Source organism: Mixophyes fleayi, chromosome 6 (genome assembly GCF_038048845.1).
Source record: "Mixophyes fleayi isolate aMixFle1 chromosome 6, aMixFle1.hap1, whole genome shotgun sequence".
Taxonomy (NCBI): Eukaryota; Metazoa; Chordata; class Amphibia; order Anura; family Limnodynastidae; genus Mixophyes; species Mixophyes fleayi.
In genome coordinates this window covers 32,570,157-32,595,402 of record NC_134407.1, presented here as the reverse complement: position 1 = coordinate 32,595,402, position 25,246 = coordinate 32,570,157, and the positions used below count along the sequence as shown (strand labels likewise).

At 39.4% G+C, this 25,246-nt stretch overlaps 1 protein-coding gene across 2 annotated transcripts in view; it reads right to left on the bottom strand.

Annotated features, from left to right (window-relative positions):
• STN1 (STN1 subunit of CST complex) overlaps positions 1-25,246 on the bottom strand; it is a 47,592-nt gene that overhangs the window by 17,027 nt on the left and 5,319 nt on the right. Inside the window, exons 2-4 of one of the 2 annotated variants that reach the window (XM_075216209.1) lie at positions 13,837-13,968; positions 12,342-12,437; positions 4,875-4,946 (exon numbers count right to left, since the gene is read on the bottom strand). In XM_075216209.1, the coding sequence (XP_075072310.1) occupies positions 4,875-4,946; positions 12,342-12,437; positions 13,837-13,960 (292 nt within the window). In that variant the 5' untranslated portion in view covers positions 13,961-13,968. The remainder of the gene's footprint in view (positions 1-4,874; positions 4,947-12,341; positions 12,438-13,836; positions 13,969-25,246) is intronic. The other variant, XM_075216210.1, reaches the window with a different exon arrangement.

The window sequence follows — 25,246 nt, the reverse complement described above, 5'->3', positions numbered from 1 at the left end:
TTATCATCAGAAAGTTCACTTTTGTGGATACAGCAGAAATAATTGTAACAACATAAAATACGGTCACAGATATTAGAGTACTCCATAAAACTGAAACATTTATTATTATATAAGTCAGGATTTTGCTTTTATGCAGCTAGTGAGAAGTGGTTTTATTGTCCTCTTCCAGGATACGGCTGTATGGCGTACAGAGGAGATTAAATCCTCTTTAACGTGATACTCGCCTGTATATCTATCTACTCACTACAAAACATTACTGCAGATGCGAGTTCTGTAACGATTTTACCAACGACTGAGAGTCCTGATGACCATACAGATTCATGTGTACACACCTACACGATTTACCTTCAGATCTGTGCTCTTCATCTGTCATAACAGTCTGCTGAAAAGATTGTGACTCAGGAAATTCTATAGAGATCTACCTACACTGCTGATCGTGAGTGTGTACACACTTACACATTTGCCCGACATGGTTTCGTCATTGGTTGTGATTCTTAGAAATTTTGCAAAACCAAATCAAACAATACGTTGCGCTTTTGTACGATAAAACATGAATGTGGGAGCGTACACACTAATGCGATATCTTACCAAACGGTCGTTTATCTTTGATCTGCACAGTAATTGGATAAAACTCCTGTAGTGTGTACCCAGCTTAAGGTGGAGAACTTTAAGTAAATTGATGCCTATTGCAAGAATGCCATTTTCCAGATTTCTTAAAGCCTCATGCATTTTCCTTCCTAGGGTTGGGTAAAGGTGCAAGATTTAGAATACTAGATAATTCCGCGGTGGGCATCAGGTGACCCACCTGTCCTTTGCTTGCGGCCCCCCAGTTGGTTGCTCCTGATCTGATTGGAATGGGGCAGCCGACTTCCGCATCACATGACCTCCTCTGCACAGTGCAGGCAGGTCACATGACACACCAGGAGGAGGAGCGAGTGCACTGTGATCTCCCTCCTTCCTCTGTGTGTCCCCTTTGAAGGCTTGAGGGGCCACTCCTGTGGTTCTCCAGCTACTTCATGTTGACCATCACTGGGATAATTAATCATCTGTGCTATTCCTGCATATGGTGTTGCATTCATCTACTGCTGCGGGGTCCATTATATTATTTATTTCTAACATTTAAGTCATCATTATGATTTTGACCTGTAAAAGTATTAGTATTGCCGATGTAGTGTCTCCATATTATTATTATTATTAACCATATTGCGTACTCTGAGCGCTATTCATGCGGTATAGGTTAAGTGATTTTTACAGAAAATATTGGTATTGTTAAATAAGTTATTGTATATATAATTAATGCTTGATTTATTATAAACAGCTATAAGGACCGGTTTTGTGTTTTTTCTTTCATGATTTGTGTGTCGGGATTTGTTGAACCCAAAAGTGCCAAAGTAGGTTCAACACAGGGATAAAAAAAAATGCTTTAGCATTGATGGGGTTAAACAAGTCAAACATTACACAATACATAAAGTTTATCAAGGACCTGTTTTACATAAGGAAATATAAAACACATGTAAACATCCTAATCATTTGCTTAGCAGGATAAATTTGTGAACAGAGTTTTTATAGGCAAACTACATGCAAACATGACATCTAAGCTTTAGACATTTTCAAGAAAGATTACAAAACACTGTGGGCATATTTATCAAATATTCTAAAGAGGAAAAGTGGAGGTGTTGTCCATAGTGTGGCTTAGTTGTTAGCACTTCTGTCTTACAGCACTGGGGTGATGAGTTCAATTCCAGACCATGGCCTTATCTGTGAGGAGTTTGTATGTTCTCCCCGTGTTTGCATGGGTTTCCTCCGGGTGCTCCGGTTTCCTCCCACACTCCAAAAATATACTGGTAGGTTAATTGCCTGCCAACAAATTGACCCTAGTCTGTGTGTGTGTGTGTGTGTCTCTCTCTGTCTGTGTGTGTGTGTGTGTGTGTTAGGGGATTTAGACTAAGCCCCAATGCGGCAGGGACTGATGTGAGTTCTCTTACTGGCGCTATTTAAATAAATGGAGATGATGATGATGATAGTGACCAATCAGATTCTAGCTATTTTTTTAGTATGTTCTAGAAAATTAAAGCTAGAATCTGATTGGTTGTTATGGACAACACCTCCAATTTTCCTTTTGCAAAACATTTAACAAATCTACCACTGCAAGTGTTAGATAAAAGATTCAATCAAAACAATTTTACATGACTCACATGATCCAAACCTGCAGCACATAGGTGGCCACAATTTAACAAGGTTCCTGGCTCAAATGGAACAGCCTGATCTCTTCCAGTTTGGCTGGGGTCTGTTAGTGTGGCTGGAAGATGCACACAGGCCGGTCATCTTCCGACTAACAAGACCAACATTAATCCAATCAAATTTGAGCTGATTATTATCTAGCTCATTTTGGGGCTACACAAGCCAAATGCAGCATGGTGGCTCAGTGGTTAGCACTTCTGCCTCACAGTGCTGGTGTCATGAGTTCAATTCCCGAACAGGACCTTATCTGTGCAGATTGTTCTCCCCGTGTTTGCGTGGGTTTCCTCCCACACTCCAAAAAACATACTAGTAGGTTAATTGGCTGCTGACAAAATTAACACTAATCTGTGTCATAATGTGTGTACATGTTATGTAATTTAGACTGTAAGTTCCAATGGGGGCAGGGACTGATGTAAAATATTCTCTGTACAGCAGAATTGGCGGCACTATATAAATACATGGTGATGATGATAGATGATGCCTAGTATTGCTGTATATTTTGCAGTGTGTGGCCAACTTTAGTGACTGCAATTTACCAATATGGTGGAAAAACAATGTGACATTTGCTTTCCAACTAGTACGGCTCAATAAACGCTTACTGCTTGCTATGGAATGATATTGCTCCATGTTGATAAATCGCCCCCAGGGGTATCATTCCTGGAGGTCTTTTTACCTCACTCTGAGATTGCAAAGCAGCTATTACACCAATATCAGCACAATTTGATTTTTTTTCTTTTAATACCCAGATTGACTTGACAGATTGCTTTTGAGATAATGAGGTCTCTAAAGAGCACAAAATGTGCAAATCATGCAAATTCCTGCAGTATATACAGCAGCTTGTTCTTGGTAGTGAATACTGTTAATCACCTTTAACGCCTAAACACACATGAGTTTTGTCTTCGCTTTAGTTTTTGGGATTATTTCTTAAATTCTTTTCTGTTTTGAGTTGTTCCAGCTGTTTTTCCACTTTTCTTTTGTTGCCTCAGGTTCAATTTAAAAGTAGTGGCAACAAAAAAAAAAATTTAACAGCCAAGAGAAGAAAAAAAATAAAATAGGTTGTTTTGGGAACAAAAATGCATCACAGATTGGTAGAGCAAAGGCGATATTGTGGGTGTTTTATACTTATTTAGATATTTATTTGTCCACCATTTTGCAATTAACAAAGTAATATTAAACTAAAAAAAGATTGTTTTTTCTAATTACATATTGGCTGTTATTTTTTACGGCTAATTTAAATCCGCTGTTAGTGAATGCACTATTCAGCTGCTAATGCTTGAAAATCGCATTAAAATAGAGTGACTGATTGTGGGAAGGAGCCAATGACATTCTAACATATTAACGCCCCAAAGTTTTAGAATTCGACACAACTTGTTTATCATGCATTAGAATGCGCTACCAGTACGACAGATTGTATTGGTAAAAGTGCAATGAATAAACACCTTAAAAATGTATCACGAAAATGTGCATACATTTTCAGATTTTTTTTATTTATTTTTTTATCAAATTTCCCAATAGGTGAACGAGCCCTTCGGGGTAAAAGTATCAAACCTTTGTCGAAGTCGTATAATTGGACAAACGAAAGTATATTGGTTAATATTGTTTTACCGTGCGATTGCAATCAGTATGCCACGTAACACGCGGCACAGCGCGATCACACGGTAAAATAAGCACGCATACAATGGCACGCTCACATTTAGTTATTTATATATTTCATATTTATAATGGTTCCATTCCCCGGTGATTTATGAGCAGATGGTATTTAGTTTATAGTATATATAGTATATATATTATATATATATATATTTATTAAGGTTGTTTGTACACTCTAGTGATACTTAAGGTTCAGGTTACAGGAAACATGTCATGTTTAGTATAATTTTAATCCCCTATTCATCAGCAGTTGTCCGGTTCATTCGCCGAAGGGATCGTACATTGCATACTCTAGTTAGCAATGTTAGGGAATAAATGTTTAAACTGTTACTGACTGTGTATTGTGAATAGACTAGCTTAAACTGGTTTCTGGGCGGGAGAACCATCTGGAATGTTGATCCTCATCTTTGGAGGGGGTTGTTTGAACTGGCCTATGACCTGTTTACACTGGACCCTCCTGAAGCCTGGACCTATAGAAGCAAGCCACGTCATCTGCATTGTTTTCTCTGTAACACTGAGTGTATATAATACAGCTTTGCTGGTACTAGCCCAGTCATTCTCTGACCACAGTATTCTGGAGTGAAGTACTGTAAGCTGGTACCAGCGGAGCGCAGGCGGGCGCAGCGGTATGTATATATCTTTGGTATCGGCTGTACTGTATTATAATTATGTATTGAACTGCTAAAACTTTTGCATCTGCTAAATAAATTGTTTGTGCTTTGGAAACACAAGAAATCGCTTAGACAATGTTTATTGGAAAACGATAAAATTACTTTAATACCTTTTAAAAAGGCAAAGTGGAGGTGTTGCCCATAGCAACCAATCAGATTCTAGCCATCATTCTCTAGAATGCACTAGGTAAGTGATAGCTAGAATCTGATTGGTTGTTATTGGCAACATTACCACATTATTTTTTTAGAATGTCTGATACATTTACACATTAATGTTTAGCTTTAATTGTAACGATTAGTTATAGGCCATACCTGAAGGAGATCCTCCCGCTAGTGCAGAGTTTTTCCAGCATGTACAATTGATAACTCCCGTGCTATCATCCACTGAATGAGTAAACACAAACAGACATGAAAAGACATTAAAATCCAATGTACATAGGAGCTGGAAGAATCAGAAATCTAGGTGCTGTTTAACTACATGAGAATATACGTTAAATGATTTAATTCTGTAAGTACAGCATGGTAGAGCTAACGCTGCCAACGCACCAGTCTGCTCACTCTCTGCTGCCTTTGTTGTAACAGAAGCACATGGATAAAGCAGGAAACAGACACATTAGTTGGCGTCAGACTGAATGTGGAAGACAAAAGGGATGGGTGGGGCGGTTGGCAGGTGGCCTAATAACAAGCTCTAATGAGCCTCCATTTCTGGTTGGGTCACCATTCTTCCAATAACATACTAGTAATATATCCAGTGCACATAACTTCTACTAAGCAGCATGTATAATGTAGGCTGCCAGTTCCACTGCACATGAGTGAACCGGCATGGGCGTATGCCCTCAGACTGGCCTGGCAAACCGGTGCATTAATCGATACCAATCTCACCCACTGTCATCAAGGCTACCCAGTATCGCCCAGCTGCCGCAGCAATGTTTTATTATAAATTATGTGTATTTTTTGTCACATAATAATAAAATAGACCCCTCAATCACAGTAAGGTATTAAAGCACTATGGCGCATTACAAATCAACAATAATAGTAATAAAAATAATCATAATAAAAAAGAGTATCTGTTGCCTATACAAATTGAAGGCAGCATTTTGTCTTTGAATCAACATTCCGCCCCCACAATACGCCCGTCACCATAGTGTGTAAATGATGGGTAGGCTTTAAGGGAACAAATATGGACAAATGCAATTTTAACAATCTCCCAGAAGGTAGCAGTCACCTTCTACCATCACCCTTGTCAAAGGGAGAAGAGGGCAGACAAGAGTTACCTATATATACTCAATTCTTAACCAAAACCCCAAGATTCTGAGGAGGATTTTAGCAAAGGTCTAACGCTCATAAAATGGCATTGGTGCATCGGCAAGACCCTGCTGCCTCCAAACATGGGTGAGAGCGAGAGAGAGCGAGAGCACGAGAGAACGAGAGAGCGAGAGCGCAAAAGAGAGGGAGACCGCGAGAGAGAGAGCGCGAGAGAGAGAGGGAGAGCGCGAGAGAGAGAGGGAGAGCGCGAGAGAGAGAGGGAGAGCGCGAGAGAGAGAGGGAGAGCGCGAGAGAGAGAGGGAGAGCGCGCGAGAGAGAGGGAGAGCGCGCGAGAGAGAGGGAGAGCGCGCGAGAGAGAGGGAACACACACTCATAGAGATGGGCAGATATTGATCCACATTTAGACAAGTAAACACACACATACATACATATCTAATATATATATGCCTAGTGGCGTGTGTGAAAAAAAAAAGCTAAGTTGCAGCGCCACCTGCTGGGCAGAGTTATACACTGACCTATATATTTCTTGAAGGAGAAGTGACAGTTGGGACGTTAAAAAAGGGCGCTTGCGTCGGGAAGTAACGCTCTTCCCCTGAGGAGGCCTGGGCTAGGCCCAAATGCATGACAAGAACCTTTTTAACACCTTAAGTAGCTTGATTTGACTAGAATGCATGAGTATTATGCACGGGTTAACTTGTTATATATATATATATATATATATATATATATATATATATATATATATATATACACACACACCCATATATCTCTCAAGAGCTAACTCTGGGGGATGGGGAACTACAGTGTTGCACCTAGTGCTGACTGGACCCCCCTCCTGCCCACATTTGCACAGTTGCTGCCTTGTCAGATGCACATAATTGATTTAAGTGTGATTTGAGTGCATGGGAAACAGGAGACAGCCGCTGTTTACTGACAGAAAGGAAACCAGCCTGCATCTATACACTACAAGAAGTAACTTCCTCCAGTATAACACACTGATTAACCCACACAATACCTCAGACAAAGTCGATACAGAAATAACCTCACCCCTGAGGAAAATCACAGAAGATTAAGCAAAACTATGGCTAAAGAAATTTTAATCTTGAAGAGTGAACTGGCACAATCCTAAAAACAGAAGTGCCCTACAGCACCCCCCAGACTGAGAATACACTGACTCATCATGACCTATTCGTTGTAACAGAAACCACCATGCACTCTCTCCACCAATATATACATTTCCTGACTAACCGCAATTGCAAAACCTGCATAGAGTCAGCTGTCGTTCTGAATCGGATGCTCAAACGTGCACAGAACTTGTTTCTGCCAGATGTATATAGAAAAAAAACAAAAATAAAAAATAGAAGAGCGCTGGTTATGGTGAAATGTTATTAATTCTCATATTTATTAAGAATAAAACAATTTATAAAATATATATATAAAAACATAAGCAAATCATGCAATAAAATATGTATTCCTTGGTTGTGGCAAATTCAAAAGCAGTAAATGATAAAACCCAATTCCTCAGCACCAATACTTTGCTTGTTACAATTAATTAGTAACCCTTATATATGCAAATATAGATGGCCACAGAAATTTCATACATAATTCCTAAAACTTCTGTAACAATTACTTGTTGAAAGAGTCAAGACAACAGAGTCTCTTAATAAATTGTGTGGTTAGAATGCATTGTCCAAAAACAATTCCACATAGCAATAAAAAAAAATCCAAATGTCAGTAGGACTGTTCAGTCAGTATTTAAATAACTGTTCACAACTGGTATTTAGGATGAAAAAAATCCCATTGAAAATATGACATAATCCATCAAATTTAGGCAACAGTTTGAAGCCAAGAAAAAATTCCACTATTAGCAGGTGTAATAAATGTCATACCTTAATTCAGATGGAGCGCTCCAAACTTTGTACAGTCCACATAGGCTTTGGAAAGGCCAAAAAATCCACTTTGCTGTTGATATACGAGGAGCCGAGTGTTTAAGTTGGTTGCCACTGATATTAGCTGACGCGTTTCTCAGTCTCTAAAGGGGGCATTTTCATCAGCGGTAAAATAACATTTCATTCAAAACTACTGGGGGACTTTTGCCTCTCTCTACTATGCCACCAGGCCTTTGGAATCCTATCTTATACTATTGTGGTAAAGTTTTCTATCTGCCTTTCCACAATTTCTTTAATTTATAGTTTTAGTTTTTCAGGTTCAGAAAAAGTTGAAAAATTAAGTGCTGGTCAAATATAGAAGTCATGGCAACCTCTAGTTCAGTGTTGGCTAACCTGTGACACTCCAGGTGTTTGTGAAACTACAAGTCCCAGCATGCTTTGCCAATATATAGCAGCTTATTGCTCAAAGTATATACTGGGACTTGTAGTTTCACAACACCTGGGGGTAAATGTATCAAGGTGCGATTTTGCAAAATCAGCATTACCCCCAGGAAATTTATTTTTACCCCATTTGGGGTAATTTACCCTGGTTCCCTGACCACTGCCTTAGAGAATAGGTACAGGGCCTGACTAGCCAACAGGCTGACTAGGCTGCAGCCTAGAGCACAAGGCTTTTTGGTGGGGGGGGCACACAACAATTTTGAAAGTGAAAAATAGTTGTTCGCCAAAGTAAGAAGAAAACATGAAGGAAATGTGTAGTAATATTTTAATCTTGACGTATTCCATGATAAAGGCTGAAGACGATGAGTCATACTTGGCCGGGTGGTTCTGGATAAGCAAGTAGGAAAGACAAGGATGGCGACAGGCACAAGCGTGACAGCCCCCTTCATCCTCGGTAGTGCCCGTCCATGCCTTCACTCTGCAGTTCTGATTTTAACTTAAACTAAATGAGCGACAAAGATTTATATGACCCTTTTAAAAAGCCAAGTGGAGCTGAATTTTGAAGACAATAAACACTTAAGTAAGGACAAATTGATTCTTACCTACCGCGTATTAGCCTGGCGTAGAATGTGTTGGGGCGCTACAAGCGTATTCGCTTAGGGTGGCCTGAACCTTTAATCAGGCCCTGACTATGTAGCACAATAGATTCAAAGGTGACTTGGCTCCCCTTAATAAAATGTTATAGTCATTATTGCATTTGTATAATAAAATGTCAACATTTTGGAGACACTTTTCTACACCTTTGAAGGACAATGGACCATTTATCTCACAATTACCAACTACAACTCAAAAGACCCTCAGATTACAACCAGGTACAAGACACGATTTTCATGGATACTATACAACCTCCCTGATTATTAGGGGCATAGAATAAGGCTGAGTACACACTACAGGGTTTTCAGCCAATTATCGGGCCAATCATACAATAAACAACCGTTTATTGTATGATCAGACTAAAAATGTTTAACGATGGAACGATGTTGTTCCAATCCTGCAGTGTGTATGCACTCAGGACCGGCAGTGTCCATAGACCTCTATGGAGTGTTCAGAGTCATGAACTTCTCAGCCGATGGTTATGACAGATGAAGAGCACAGATCTGAAGGTGAATCTTGTAAAGCGTGTACAGAGTGTACACATGAATCCGCATGCTGATCCGAACTTTATTTATTTATTTTTTTCAGTCGTTGATAAATCGTTAACGGTATAGCATTGGGAGAAACTTTCAGTAGTGTGCACCCAGCCTAAGGCTGGTCAATGTTTAAAGAGTCACATTTGCAGATGATCTGATGATTTTCTTAATTCTAACCCAATAGTAGTTCTCATACATGTACAAGAATTAAATAATTAAAATAAAATACTTTTCACAAATGTCAGACTTCACAATTAACTCTAGAACAACCACAGCCTTTAAAACTCAAATATTGAACTTCTATTTCCTGGACACACATGGGCAGCTGAAACCATAAAATACCTGCTCACCACACTCCTTGCACACTATAATCAAATGTACCATAGAATTACTCACCAAATAAAAAACAAAACAAAAACAGAAGTCTTTGAATTCTTTAAATGTATCTTTTATATGACAGGTTTACTTAATTTAATGATAGTCTTTGTGAAATGACTTTATCCTGTTGACATGCTACCTATTTTTTTCCATAACAAAGACCTAGCCAACATTAGTAATATTTTTCATACACTGATACCGGCCATGGACTTCCCTGATTAGGGGACATCTTTATCAATGGGTGAAGAACCCTATTGCTGGTAAAAAATAGGGTGTTTCTAATGTAATATAGATAACTCTCAGAGTTTATGGTTAGGACCATACTACTAGCAGAAGTGCCAATAGGTGACAGATGCCTGATCATATATTTGCAATTGTGTGTAAGACTTGTACATTTTATTTAAGTAGGACACAGTATTTTATCTGCAGTGTGCCTGGGGATTGTGCGTGTAATTATCAGACAGAATCTCACCAAATGCAGAAAATAAAATTAATATTTATCTCTGCAGCAACAATAATAATAATAAAATCTATATATTCCAATAGATCCAAGAAACACACCAACCAAATGTATGATATTTATGGAGAATGGATCAATACAATGACACAAAAGGAAATATTGTATTGCTAAATGTATATTTCTGGTGCAAGTCATCTAATTACGTAATTAAACACAAACATTCCATAGCTTTGTTTCTCAAGGAAACTTTAGACATGTGTAAACATGAAACATAGATCATTGTACTTTGTACTGCATAGCAATAAGAGCTGATGTGCATTATGTACCAGAGGTCATTCCAGTATTCGAGCACATTTTACCAATGTGTGGTTACTACGCACCCAGGGGTCTCCTGAGATCGCACTGTTCTTAGATCCACTGGTAATGCATTATACAGTAAGAGGATTCCAATGGAGCTATGAGAACTTATGAAAAGGAAAGCTCATGCTAATATGTCTTTTATCAATACAATATTCTTCGCCTCAGGACTGGATTTGTGAAGAGACCACATCATCATCATCAGCAGCAGCAGCTATTTATATAGCGCCAGTAATTCCGCAGCGCTGTACAGAGAACTCACTCACATCAGTCCCTGCCCCATTGGAGCTCACAGTCTAAATTCCCTAACATACATAGACAAAGACAGAGACTAGGGTCAATTTGATAGCAGCCAATTAACGTACAACTATGTTTTTGGAGTGTGGGAGGAAACCGTAGCACACGGAGGTAACCCACGCAAACACGGGGAGAACATACAAACTCCACACATATAAGGCCATGGTCGGGAATTGAACTCATGACCCCAGTGCTGTGAGGCAGAAGTACTAACCACTGAGCCACCGTGCTGCCACATGGGCCTAGAGCAGCAGATTTTCAGGACTGGCAAGGTGTCATTTTAGTTTCTACCAGCGGTTAATATGTTTCAATTTTCTATCATGTTTATTACACATCTGTACTTCTTTTACTGGTGGGAAAATGGGTATGTGGGATTACCCATGCCTGGCAGCAAAAACAGGTACAATAGTAATACATTTGTATTTTAGAATGGGGCCATTGAGCACGGATGGGCATGGCACAGCTACACAGCCTGAGGGACCAACCAAAAGTCTGGTCCTGCTCTCTCTTATGACCCCTTTACTTCAGAACTAATCATATTGTAGATAATAACCTTTGTAGGAGATCGTCAGAACATTGTCCTCTTACAAATACCCCATTGTCAGGTAATACTGCTCCCACAGATTTGGCGTTCTTGCAGATAATTTCTTAGAGGTACCCAATCCACACTTTGCTGTAGGTAATTTCTTATTACTGCTGCCAGGAGCTACCAGATATTTATTTATTTTCATTTCTCACTTATCTATAATTTTTTGTACTTATTTCATAGTTCAACACCTCTATTTAAAATTACATGTTTAATCTAAAAATCAATGGAAGTCTTTTGTCATTTAGAAAGTTGGCAATGACTACTAATGAGACACAAGAGTCGCCAATCGTCCGGTGAATATAAAACATGTCTTAAACCAACAACAGATAACGTGGTACAGGTTGTATTACCCACTCTCCGAAATTCTGCATCTGTGTCCAGTTAGGCTACACTCATGGTGGATCCGAAAACGTGGATATTAAGTCATTTAGTTGTTGAGCTCTATGACTGGATGAGAAGTGAGAAGGGGCCATACTTTATGCCAATTAGATCATAGCTGCTTGGCGTTTGATACAGCAGATCTATCATTTTATGACTGTACAGGTAGCAAAGTTGGGCCAGTTTGTGAGATGTGAGTGAGCAGCTTCCCCTGTGTGTGAGCAGGTGTACCTGTGTGTGCGAGCAGGTGTACCTGTGTGCGAGCAGCTTTACCTGTGTGCGAGCAGCTTTACCTGTGTGTGGGCAGCTTTACCTGTGTGTGGGCAGCTTTACCTCTGAGAACAAGACACAACTGGCTTCAGACAAGCCAGTGATGTTTACCTCAGGTAACAATTATTTGCATACTGTGCACTGTTAAAATGTTACAGGAAAACAAATATATTGTTTATTTATCCAGAAAGCATACTATAATAAATGCATTCAAGAAAAATAAATTAAAAAAAATTAAAATAAAAAAAAAAGTGTAAAGAATACCTCCATAACTGTAGAATAGTTCCTTTTCTCTTACGCAGACAACAGTTCCTAATATATCAACTTGTTTGATGGGATGGCCATTGTAGAAGAATATACCTGTGATAATACAAATTAGATCTACATTATAGGTTAACACAGACATATATCATTTGATGGCAATAGGGTTTTTTTTAATAACAGGAACATTTGTTCTGAGCTCACCATAGTTGGTGGAACTCATAACATTGATTCCACCCTTAAATGGCAAAACCTCTAAGAGACCTATCTCACCTCAGGGTGTCCTATGAAGAGAATAGGTCTCTTGTTTTAAAAATGGGAGTTCCTTTTTTCCTGTGAATTGCTTGATCTTAATCTGAAACATTACACAGTCTTAACATTTGCTTAACATCTAAATTTGAACAAACTCCAAGGTTTAACCATCTCAAGCCCTAAATCCAAGACTAATCTAGCTCAATTTGTCTAATTATGTCCAAACAGATCTCAGACATGGTCTCATACTGTAATAATGTATCATACTCTGTCATTCAGTAATGTGTACCAAAGATAGGAAATATAAAATAATGTTTATTTTGTCTTACAAAGCCCTCACAACAAAAAACTCCCTGTTCTATTTATCTACCTATTATCTTATGTTGTTTTTATGTTATGTTAATTTATATTTTGTGTAAGTTGTCTATGGGGTAGATGTACTAAAAACCTTCTAAAAAGGTAAAGTGAAAGTTTTGTGATATCAACCAATCAGATTCTAGCTATCATGTATCTAGAACATTCTAGAAAATGATAGCTAGAATTCTCTATATGGATGTGACAAGGCTTGAGGTACCCGGTGCGATCGACAACGAATGCCCTCTATCTGTATACACATTACTTGCGTACTTACAATAGCAATATACTTGTCCAAAGCATTTTGTATTTATTTTTTCCTTTCATATCACCTCAGTCCCTCCAGGCCCCTTCTTTCCCCTACGCTGTATGTGTTAAACTCTTGAAGTCATTTTGCATAAATTATTCTATGTAACTCATACACCATTACAATATATATTTTGTATTTATTGTATTAGTACCAGTTTGGAGACAGAGTCTCAAGCAAATTTTTCATTGCTAAACACAGCAAATTTGGATGTTCTTAGAGGGGTGTAGCAGACCTGTGGCAATCTGCTATATATTATTAGTGGATTAGATAAATGGAATTACATTACATACTTCTCCTTAGGTGGAAAAAGTCCATCCTACAACGCAAGTCAGTGACTTTGGTCATGTGTATAAATGGTTCGGATGACAGTAGTGTATTCTACAGCAGAATTGATAATTTTGCTGCTCTGTCTCAAATACACCGATACCTTCTCTATTATTATAGAATTAAACTTTGTACTTTGCTAATAAAGATTTTGAATGATTATAATTCTACAAGACATTGATAACCTGGTTCCATAACTCACATTTCATTGATTTATAGAACAGTTGTCTTTTTTTATACAATTATTGAAAGACTTACCAGGTACTTGTTGGGACTCCTTTAGTTCTAGAATATCTTTAATGTATAACTTTGCAAACGCTAGGAACACTGGATCCAAACCCCATAAAAGTGATGGTGTTTCTTCCATAGAACCCGGCTGCATTCAGAGATCTAGGTGATAAAAGACATGTTTGGTCAATATGTAAACAGGGGGCTTATTAGCTAGAGACAATACACTTCAGCACATGTTAAGAAGATAGCTGAAATGTGTAAACTTATTTTTCATCAGAATTATTTCACAACCTCCATCTTACAGTGGACCGCTCCCATTCTTATAGGAGGACAGCACTGTTGATGAAGATATTTACTCCATCTTCTGTGAACTTCTGCCATACTCGCCCTCAAGAGAAACAGTTCTATTATATCTACTAATGAAAACACATCCGCCATCTTACAGTGGACTGTTGCCATTCTCAACTTCTAGGAGGACAGTGTTGAAGACATCTTCTGGCCTACAATCATCTGCTGCCGGTCTCACCTTTCATGAGAACAGTGCTGACCCATCTGTTCCTGGAAAGAACTACCTCCATCTTGTAGTGGACTGCTGCCAGATTCACCTCCTATAAGGACAGGGAATCCATGCTTCTATGAGGGCAGGAAGTCTGGCTGAAATTACCACCTATCCCAACCAGACAGCTGAATAAGCAGATTGGATTTGCCAATCTATTTGTGCCCATATACACCTGTCAAAATTGCAATGTGTTTGTGCAACTTTAGACATCCTAATATTGTCATATGACATAGAAATATTTTTTCTACAGTTTGATCGTACCGGAGACAGTCCATTGTCTTTTTCTTTAAGAACCTGTTGCTTCCAGTAATGTATAGTTGAGACATTCAGGATTTTAATGTCAGAAGATTATTGCGCCAATATTGGCTGGGTCAACATAAATTGGTACTTTAGAGGCAAATCAAAATAGGTGAAAGGCAATTTACTGTGGTACGACTTACTGAATTATGATTCTTTATCATTAGATATAGCCAATACCAGCTTACCTACACCCACTTGTCTGCCGAAAGGCATTGCCATCTCATATTCTGGCAGTAGGATGAACTATGGGAGAACCAGTCTGACCACATTTCATCATAATCATACAAAATATTTACTATAGTATAATTTGTTTTCCACCAAGGTGATGTGTTTTTCTTAATATTCCCAAACCATATAGATCCTATTTGTTTCTGCAACACATAGTTATTGGTCAGTCTTTAGTAATGATTATGCTAGGTTTTCTGTTTGTGGTGTGTTCTTTCACAAGGAAGTGAGCACTGACAGAGTTTCCTGGATCTACCATTCACATTTGTTCCCAGCGTGGAGCAAAGCTTGGGATCCTGGAGATATGAAGAAAACTGGAGAGAATCGGGGAGAGCAACAACTCTAGTGAAAATATGTGAAATGTGTTTATTAGCCATTTTTTGTTGACCTAGTCTCCAATACATACAATGGATCCACCGATTTATTTTTTATTTCAATCCCCCAAATGACAATCCCATTATTTCATCTCTCTGAGTTGTTTTTTTCTGTAGTCTAATAAGATACGGGCATGGATAAACACTGTGACCATGTAGGTAGCGGTCAGACAGCTTGTCGTGTTTATGTGACAGGGACCCAGCATTGCACTGCTTGCTACGTGTGCACAAATACCCATATGATATTAGCCTAAGGGTTAACTGTTTTGCAGGAAGTACAACATTATTTCAACAAAGTTAAACAATCTAATATTAATTGTGGCTGCCTGCCAAGGTCCATAGTACAGAATGGGATGACAGGGAAATATGAGAGCTTAGATTACCATCTTTTTATTTTTTAAGAACTTTATTTATAAAACACCAAACACACATTTTCCACAAACAAAGTAAAGACTGAAAAAGGCCGTAGCAGATCACTATCTTTTTTAACTCACACAATACACGTCCATTGCAATGTGGCACTTCTGGCAAATGTCAGAGGTGCCAGATGGCCAGTCCGGCCCTGGTAAGGGGGCTCTAGAGATCCCAGCACTGGCCCTGATTGTAACCCTCATCTCCATCTTTATTGTACACCTAAATCCATAAGTATTTTCTAGTCTTCCATCCTCAATTAATCCAAGAATAAGCCAAAAAAACAAAACTATTAAGACAATGACATCGTGGAGCTAGGATATAGATGAATAAAAAGAGGCCTTTTCTTGCCTCTGATTGCCCCAAGTCTGAGGAAACTGTAGATCATTCATGCTCTAGGTAGTCGAATGCCGTTTCTTTTATGATTATTAATTCATTTGTTTCTCTTTTTTTCCACTAGTAAACTGCTTCAGGAGCCCTAAGTTTACGGCCTCCTAAGTGTAGAGGCTGTAGATATCTCTATGAATAAATCCAAGGGGCGTACCACACTTACTGTGAGCAACTTGCGCTTGTACAACTCTTATCTGCCTCTCTGTGGTAAAACAAAGCGCAGTTTTGCAGCCGGGAATTCAACTTCCGTCCAAATCTAATTCCAGTCTACAGTGTGCATACTGGATAGACATCTTTATAGTGAGTGAATATGTTATGTAATCACATACAACTAAAGTACATATTTTACTAGAGGGACCTTTGAGCTTTTTCAGTTTCAGTTGCTGAACGTCACAGTCATTTATCAGATGTGAGATATTAATATCTGATAAATGTGAGATATTCAGCCTGATACAGCTGGATGTGCTGTACTGTACATTAAACACATATAACTATGCATAGAACGTACAGGTAAAAATGTAGCTCATTTGCAGGTCCTATACTTTGCTGTGATCACTGTCCCGATTCACGTGGTCAGATCAGCCACGTAAAGCTAGACACACATGAAATACATTCTGCATACAATTAGTTCAGATACGTTTGTGCTGCTTACTTGTGGTTGGAGGTGTGCAGGTTACATGTAGACATTGCAGCATGTATATTAAGTGTGTGTCTGAATGACAAGGCCATACCAGCCAACTATCCGGATTTGATGGGCATGTCCTGCTGCCCTAATCAGGACTTTTGTTCTGATTTCAGTACAGTTATAACATGTGCCCGGCTAACGGGTCCCATTTCAATTCTCTGTGCAAGGGAACAATGAAATGAGTGTTTTTAGGGGAGAGTAAGGGTGCTGGTCATGCCCCAACATGACCTATAGATCCAAGCGGGCCCGGATTTATGAAAATGTCACAAACGCCCGGGTATAGGGGGGCAGATTGAGGTATGACAGGCTGCCCCATAATATCCTGCTATGTTTGTTATTATAGCATTTTTCATGATAATTTATATGTGTTCTTACTACTATTAAAGGGTGCATACAGACTGGCAATTTGATTACCCAAAAATAGCAGTGAATATGGGCCTAAGCTTATTGCTACCCAAAGTTGATCATTTAGATATAGACCAAGATGGATGATAAATACACTGATTACATCTAATAGTGCTCCATCAAGTCTGACCATTCAGGAACACATAAATGTGGCCAAATTTGCCAGAATTCCAGGCGGCTTGAGCGGCCCAATCATGTGCGAGAGCCTTTATTTTATATCTGTGCTTGTTGTGGAGGAGGGGGAACATGTGCATTGTGACTTAGAAGATCCAAAAAAGTTTGTTTTTATTCAATTATGTGCCAACATTCTTTTCCGCTGTACATATCACATATTGGGCAGCATGGTGGCTAAGTAGTTAGCACTTCTGCCTCACAGCACTTGGGTCATGAGTTCAATTCCCAACCATGACCTTATCTGTGTGGTGTTTGTATGTTCTCCCCGTGTTTGCGTGGGTTTCCTCCGGGTGCTCCAGTTTCCTCCCACACTCCAAAAATATACTAGTAGGTTAATTGGCTGCAATCAAAATTGACCCTAGTCTCTCTTTCTCTCTATCTGTCTATGTATGTTAAGGAATTTAGACTGTAAGCTCCAATGGGGCAGGGACTGATGTGAATAAGTTCTCTGTACAGCGCTGCGGAATTGACGGCGCTATATAAATAATTGGTGATGATATTTACCTATTTATCTGTAAAATAATATGACCATTTTAACCTAACAATTATACAGACATGTACTTCTTATATACAGAAAAGAGTGCAATATCATTTGGGGTTGTGGAACTTCCAGCCAACTGGTGGGTAGGAGCAGAGTAGTTGGGGGTACACAGTGTCTCCAGCATTAGTGCGACTAGTAAACACGGATACATGTGCAGTTATGGATTCTCTTACTTTGTTTATTGAGCTTGTAAAGCTTTTCCGAGCTTACATCTGGCAAACAAATGACTGCTTGGAAGCTCATGCAAATTTAAAGAAGGCAATTATATATTACAGTACCAGAGGGCACTGCAGTGTATTATGTTACAGTACAGTCTGGAGCATACAAAATGTGCACAACTGGAGCAATAAATACTGTGCATGATATTTTAACTGTTTCATACAAAAAACTACACAAAAATAGGGACAAAGCCTTAACTGCAATCTCCATTGTGCAGCCTATTGCCTATATGAACGGATAATTTGCACACTTCATAGAACCCCAGAAAAAGACACTTTAACATAAGTTTTTTCTTTAGTTGTATTTCAGCATATCAGTGAATATAATATTCATCAATATATCAATATTGTGAAAGTCAGAGGGGGTTTGTGTTCTATTATGTGTCAACAAGACACAGGGGTATATTTACTAAAGTGCAGGTTTGAAAAAGTGGAGATGTTGCCTCTAGCAACCAATCAGATTCTAGCTGTCATTTTTTTTTAGTACATTCTACAAAATGACAGCTAGACTGTGATTGGTTGCTATAGGCAACATCTCCACTTTTTCAAAACAGGAGTTTTGGAAATATACCCCTAAGTGTTTGTCTCCACATCTAGAATGGCAGCTATTATTTGTGGTTCCTTTGCTTCACAATATCTAGATCTCATTTATGAAGTGCACTGGATGTACAGCATAAAACATCTGGGTTTCGCACCAATACGACTAGATAGACCACTCAGCGCAGATCATGGTGCAGGTCTACTCTCCACTATCACGAAACACCCCAGAATACTAGAAGTGCGTCTAGGCGGAGCAGACAAAATCTCAGGAAGTGAATCTCCGACCACTTTACAACTACCGATTTCATTAAATCGAACTTTTACCTTTTTCCCCTAAAATTCTTATAACTTTAGGCTTATTTATGATCTAAATTAATCACGATAATGAAAAGGACATCAAGGGGTAAATGTATTAAGCAGCGGATATTCTGAAAATATATAACTTTACTAGGCACTTTATACCTACTGTCATAATGCTGCCCACAGAGGGGCGATAACTGAAAATCCTTAATGCCCAATAATAATTAAAATAGATGGCAAATATGACTGCTATCGGGTATTGTGTGTGGCCATCTCCTACCTGCATTATCAGACCCCAGTGAAACCTATAGGTGTTACCAAATTGGACACTGATGCTAATAAGTGACAACATTGATCCGCATTTGACCAGCTTAAGTGATGCTTCATTCAATGACATTGGTCATATATGCTGAATATTGTGTACAAGAGGATAAAGGCCACTCTACAGAAGTGTATTGGTTTGTATGCCGCAGAGCTGTGGCAGAAGCTCATTTTGCTAAATGCTGAAACTGAGCTCACTCATGCAGTCTGTGAGAAAAACTACAACGCTGCCTCAGATCGTATGTAAATTGTGGTTTGCATACTGTCAAACCAGTTGTGTCACATATATTTCCACCGTTGTGTACAGAAACGTGAGGTTGTTAACCCACCCCCTGCTATCTAATGCAAATATTATTGGCATTTCACAGGCGGGGCCTTATGACGTCAATCACATCACTGAACATCGCCTCTGCCGGTATCTGGGAGAATGTCTGCTCCTCCGGGAGGACTCCATGAACGTCGGGAGCCTCCTGGATATTACAGGAGAGCAGGCAAGCATGACAGTTGTATTTAAGACACATGCAACCTGTCACGTTGCATTTTGTTTTACCCATTTATTTCCACTTGTTTTACATAGACACAACTTCCATCATAGTGCATAGGCAAACCGAGGGGGGGGGGGTTCCTAGTGCCTGGAAACCCCCCTCCAAGCCTGGGACACTGTATAATTCAGGTGGCTGTACCCTGCCCCCGCATCACACGGCTCGAAAAGAGAGAGCTGTGTGCACCTAACAGTAGTGCACGCAGCATTGCCCGTGTATATTATGGGGATAGGGAGAGTTGGAGAGCAGCCAAGCACTGTCTAATATTATAGCCACACCTCCATGCATACTGGTCACATCCACTGGCAGCGTGGTGTGGAAACCCCCCTCTATAAATCCTGCGTTTGCCCCTGTAGTGGATGAAGAAAATAGATTTGGGGGAGTTATCATGACTTGTGGAGGCAGATCAGAGCACGTTGCCATATACAAATAGACATTTATATGTTAGTTACAAGCTAGGTGGTGCTAATTTGCAGCCTGTTCATACCATGAAGTTTGGGATTCTTACCAACAGAATAAAAAAAGTGTGTGACCACACCCATCAGCGGCTCAATAGACAGCCCAGTGGGGCGCAGTGGTGTGTCCTGTGGAACCACTGAGGAGAAAGTGGTACGCGGCCTAGCTGCCCAATTGATAGAGAGGGGTGAAGAGGTGAAGTAGAACTCCCTGCGTGTGACTAGGGTTGCTCTCTATGTCGGTGATGTTTTCATTTATGGTTGCAGATAATTAAAGCCAATTTATGTTTCAAACTCTGCGTTACCTGGTCTAGACTCATGTTTTACACCTAAACACTACCCACTGGCCAAAAGACTGCTGGTCCCACCACAATGACATTATTTTGTTACTACTAAATATATATATTTATTTATTTTAGAGGGATGCACAACTCAGACATTTGAGTTGCCAAGCACAGTGGTACACATTTGCTATGTATTTGCTTGTTACCCTCGGTGTACCGCCTCTCATATTTTGAGACACTTGTGGATCCAACTATGCCCAAAATTATGTCACGTAACTGTATCCACTAGGCCATGCCCCCAGAACGGTTGCCTTGTGAAAGGATTATCCCACCTCAGTTTAAATGACATGAAAGCTCTAGGAACAGATTAAGAGAAGAGGAAGTGATGAGTGAACACTAAATAGTGATCTTTGCAAGGAGATTAATTATAAAAACTAGGTAAATTCCTATAACAATAATATAATGATACATACATAAATATTTACATTAGACAAATGCTAAGGGGTTATGTCTTGTAAAACCATATTGCACTGAAGAGGTGCAAAGTTAAAGATGTGTAAATAGCTTTAGAGTTCCGGGTGTAAAAGCACATCTCTAAATCGCAGTATATGAATTAGCATTTATATAACTTGCATCACACCATGGTTTGTCTAAGTGCAAATATGCACCTTTTAGCTAGATATAGTCTTAACAATAAATGAGGCCCATTGTGACTTAATTGTGAGTGTATGGACTTTTTCTCCTGGGCAAAACCATGTTGCAATGCAAGGGGTGCAAATTAGTTTTCTATATTGCAAAGAAGTTAAATACTGGCTGTTTTTTCATGTAACACGCAAATACTTGATAGCTTATTTGTACACTGAAATTTAAAGTTGATATATGTGTGCTACCTGAAAAAAACAGCCAGTATTTAACTTATGTGCAAAATAGAAAACTAATTTGCACCCCTTGCATTGTAACATGGTTTTGTCCAGGAGACTACTTACTCAATTTTTTTTACTTAACTTTCCGGCCCTAAAACAGCAAAGTTTCCATATATGCACATTCATTTCAATATCTCTCCCTACTAAATTAAACCTTGTTTTTGCTGAATCTATGAATCCTTAAGCGCAGTTTCCGTCTCCATCTACAATGAGTAGGTTTCCTCCCGACCTGTTCAACCCATCTGTATAAGATATACAGATTCCATTCCAGCTATCTAGTCGTGCAAATACCGGCACAGCAGTGCACCAATTTGTATATAGCCTAATAGATCAGCTTAAAAATAAAGCAGTTTTAGTCTGGATATTTTGGAATCCATTGGGATTTCTTTACAACAAACAACTGCATGGCTGTCACAATCAGATCTGGGGATAAATGTATCATAGTGCGGGTTGTACGAGTCGCTGGAAATCGGCGAGATGACAGCTTAAAATTAAAGCGGCGCTGCCTTGGAAAGGGAAGTTTCCCTTTACAAGGCAGCGCCGCTTTAAATTTAAGCTGTTATCTCGCAGATTTACGGCGACTTGTACAACCCGCACTATGATACATTTACCCCCTGGTGTCTAATAGCAGGCTCTTTTCTCTAAAAGCTTCCTACCTGCTAGCCAGGATATATACTAGAATATATGTAACAAAACCTGTATCAGACTGATTTCAGATGAGTGCTTTAAAAGATAAAGTGCTCTTATATAACAAATTAATCACATTTCCCATTGACTGCTGATTGTCCCTGTTCGGGCTGCAGAATGCTGCATTACACTAAGTGGAAAATGCAGAGTTTAAAAGCTGGCAAGCGATATGTGTGACTGTACATAATGCACGGTAATTATATGCGGCTCATTGTTAGGGATGAACCCACGTTATCCAACAAACATACATTAGCACACACCCTAATTTTGTTTTTTTTTGTGTGACTCAACAAATGGTTTGTTGCAAAATGACTGAATCCTAACTTAGGGAAATGTATCCAGGCCTGGGGGAGGGGGGGGGATATCTTCATTTATATAGCACAGTATTAAATAAAAAGATAAATAACTTGTTATAAGAGTTCCAACATGCAGAACATGATGAGTTTTATGGTTGGTGAATACTGAAAAATAGAGCTGTGTATAGGAAACTATGGGGTTTAGTTTACTTTCCAGAACATAGAACATATGGTGACATTGCTGGTATACAGTTTATGTGACACTGTTATATATTTAGCTTCGAGCAGGATGTGGCTGTGCATGTACAAGGTAGTGGTGTCCCCGGCATGACTTAGTCTAGTTGATCTGTGTGCACTTTTGTATACTATTTGTATGGTCTTTCTGGAGTCAAAACAACGACAAGAGCAGCAGCATCTGAAGTTCATAACTTGTATGATCTGGTGACCCAGATAAAGACCTACCAAAATAATTGAACACTGAACTATAGAATAGGGTCTGTAAAATCTACTGGAGTGTAGAACACATTAGCCCATACCATACTGTACACACATATGATGTCAAAAGTTGTTTACCTCATCTAAGGTTGGGTACACACTGGTCATTTATCGGGTGATTGGCTGAAAAACCTCCACTCGACCACATATCGCGTTAGTGTATAATCACACAATGAATGTCTGTTGTTCCAAAGTGACGATTGTCGTTACATTTGGTTGGTCGTGCTGTCTAATAATATCATTACAATCACCTTCCATTCACGTTGTGTGTATGCACTCACCATCTCCATAGAGTTTACATAGTTGTGGACTTTTCAGCCAATACCGGCAATAAACATGCCCCGGTGACTAAATGTAGAGAGTGCTGGAGATGGAATAGATTGTTCGTTTCAAGACTGAACATTTCGTTCAGAGTGACAGAAGCTAACGAAATTCTTTATGACATGTGGATAGCTATAAGAAGGCGGTTTATCAGTGTAACAGGAATGAATGAATGCATATTGTGCTGTCATTCTCTAAAGGAATATAGGACTAGATGAAGAGCACAGATCTGAAGGTAAATCATGTGTAGTGTGTATGTATGAATCACCCGACCGGTGAGGACCTTCACTCATAGATCAACCGCCAGTACTGTACCTATATTTGGGAATCTGGCTGTGAGACAGGGGGCGTGTCCATGTTAACATGGGGGAATGATTAGCGATTCTGAAGTGCCTTTCACACCAGTGCCATGAAGATCATCAGTGAATGAGACATCCCTCATACATTTCCCACCTATGGGACGAAGCTGTCCTGGTGGGGACAGCGCAGGGGCGGATCTAGATAATTGGTGTACCGGGGGCGATTTAGGCCCCGCCCCTTTCTGCCTTCTGATGCTGCCGGCGGCTGCACACTATGTGCAGGTCCGTTCTGCAGTGACAGTGTGCTGCCCGAATGCTCTGATTGTGTTTAAAACACTGTCACTGCAGAACGGACCTGCACATAGTGTGCAGCCGTCGGCAGCAAGCTCCTGCTAGGGGGGCGATCGCCCTTATTGCCCCCCCCCCTGGATCCGCCACTGGGACAGCGGGGCGGAGCCCTCAAATCAGGACTGTCCCGACTAAATGGGGGTGGTTGGGAGATGTGTTTTACTACTTACTATTTTTGCATTAACACGTTTTTTATACTGTATAATGCATAGAATTAAAAATCATATACAAATATAAAATGTAAGTAACAATTGTAAAGTATGAGTCCTGCCCTATAAAACTCCTTATATAATAGAGATATAAGATTTGAATGAGGAGCTCTCTTTTGCCCCTTATTTGTCAGAAAAAGTACTGCAGTTTATTTACTTATATAAAAGTAATGTTAATATATGTATAACTGATGTAAATAGTTTCTATATAAACAGTGAGATCTGATACCACCGCTTATAATCAGTGAGCTATGAGGTCATCAGTCCATTGTATTTCAGGAAAATGTGTATTATATGAATAATGCACTCCCTCCTGTAAATTATTACAGATATTAAGTCATCTCGGATTTCTGTGACCTGTATAACAGATTTAGAAATACTTGGTGACTTTGAATATCCATGTAATAAACAGCAGAGAGGGATTTTTCCCATTTATCTTTCCACCTTATATTTTTACCTATCCACCAACATCTGATTTTGCAAGAAAAAAAAAAAGAAGCATATACAGATTATTATTATAGATATATAGTCACTTTATCTAAAGCAAAGCCGAAGAGGTAATTTAAGAATTGCCAGAGAAGCATGGAAACGTGGCAAAAGAATAAATATAATCCCTCAGTAAGTACAGAACTTGAATCACCACCTTAAAGAACATAATGTTGATGTGGCAGCCAAACACCCTTGTTGTGGGAGGTGTTGGCATGATGACGTGATTTACGGCAAATCAAGTCATCAAGGCCCTTAATGCGAGAGGGTGTCCCTCTCTCCTGGGAGTCCAGGAGAGCTCCCCGAAATCTGGAAGTCTCCCAGACATTCTGGGACACTAGGCAAGTATGAAATTATAGCTAGAATATAAGTTGCTATTTCCTTTTTAGAAGTTTTAGTAAATCTATCCCAAAATCTAAATAATATGATATGTGTCCACTAGAGCGATACTCATTTCAGGACAATTGCTGAGAAATTGCTCGTCTGTGCTGCAGCACTTTCCTGAAACCCTTCAATGTTTTTCAACTGGATTTTCCTTACAGCAAAAGCCTAACCTTGCATCCAAGGCTGCTCTTCTTATTGGAAAAGAGATCTCAGGACCCTTAAGGTGCACCGGCCTCCTGTAGAAGGGAGACAGCCCTTTTGTAGA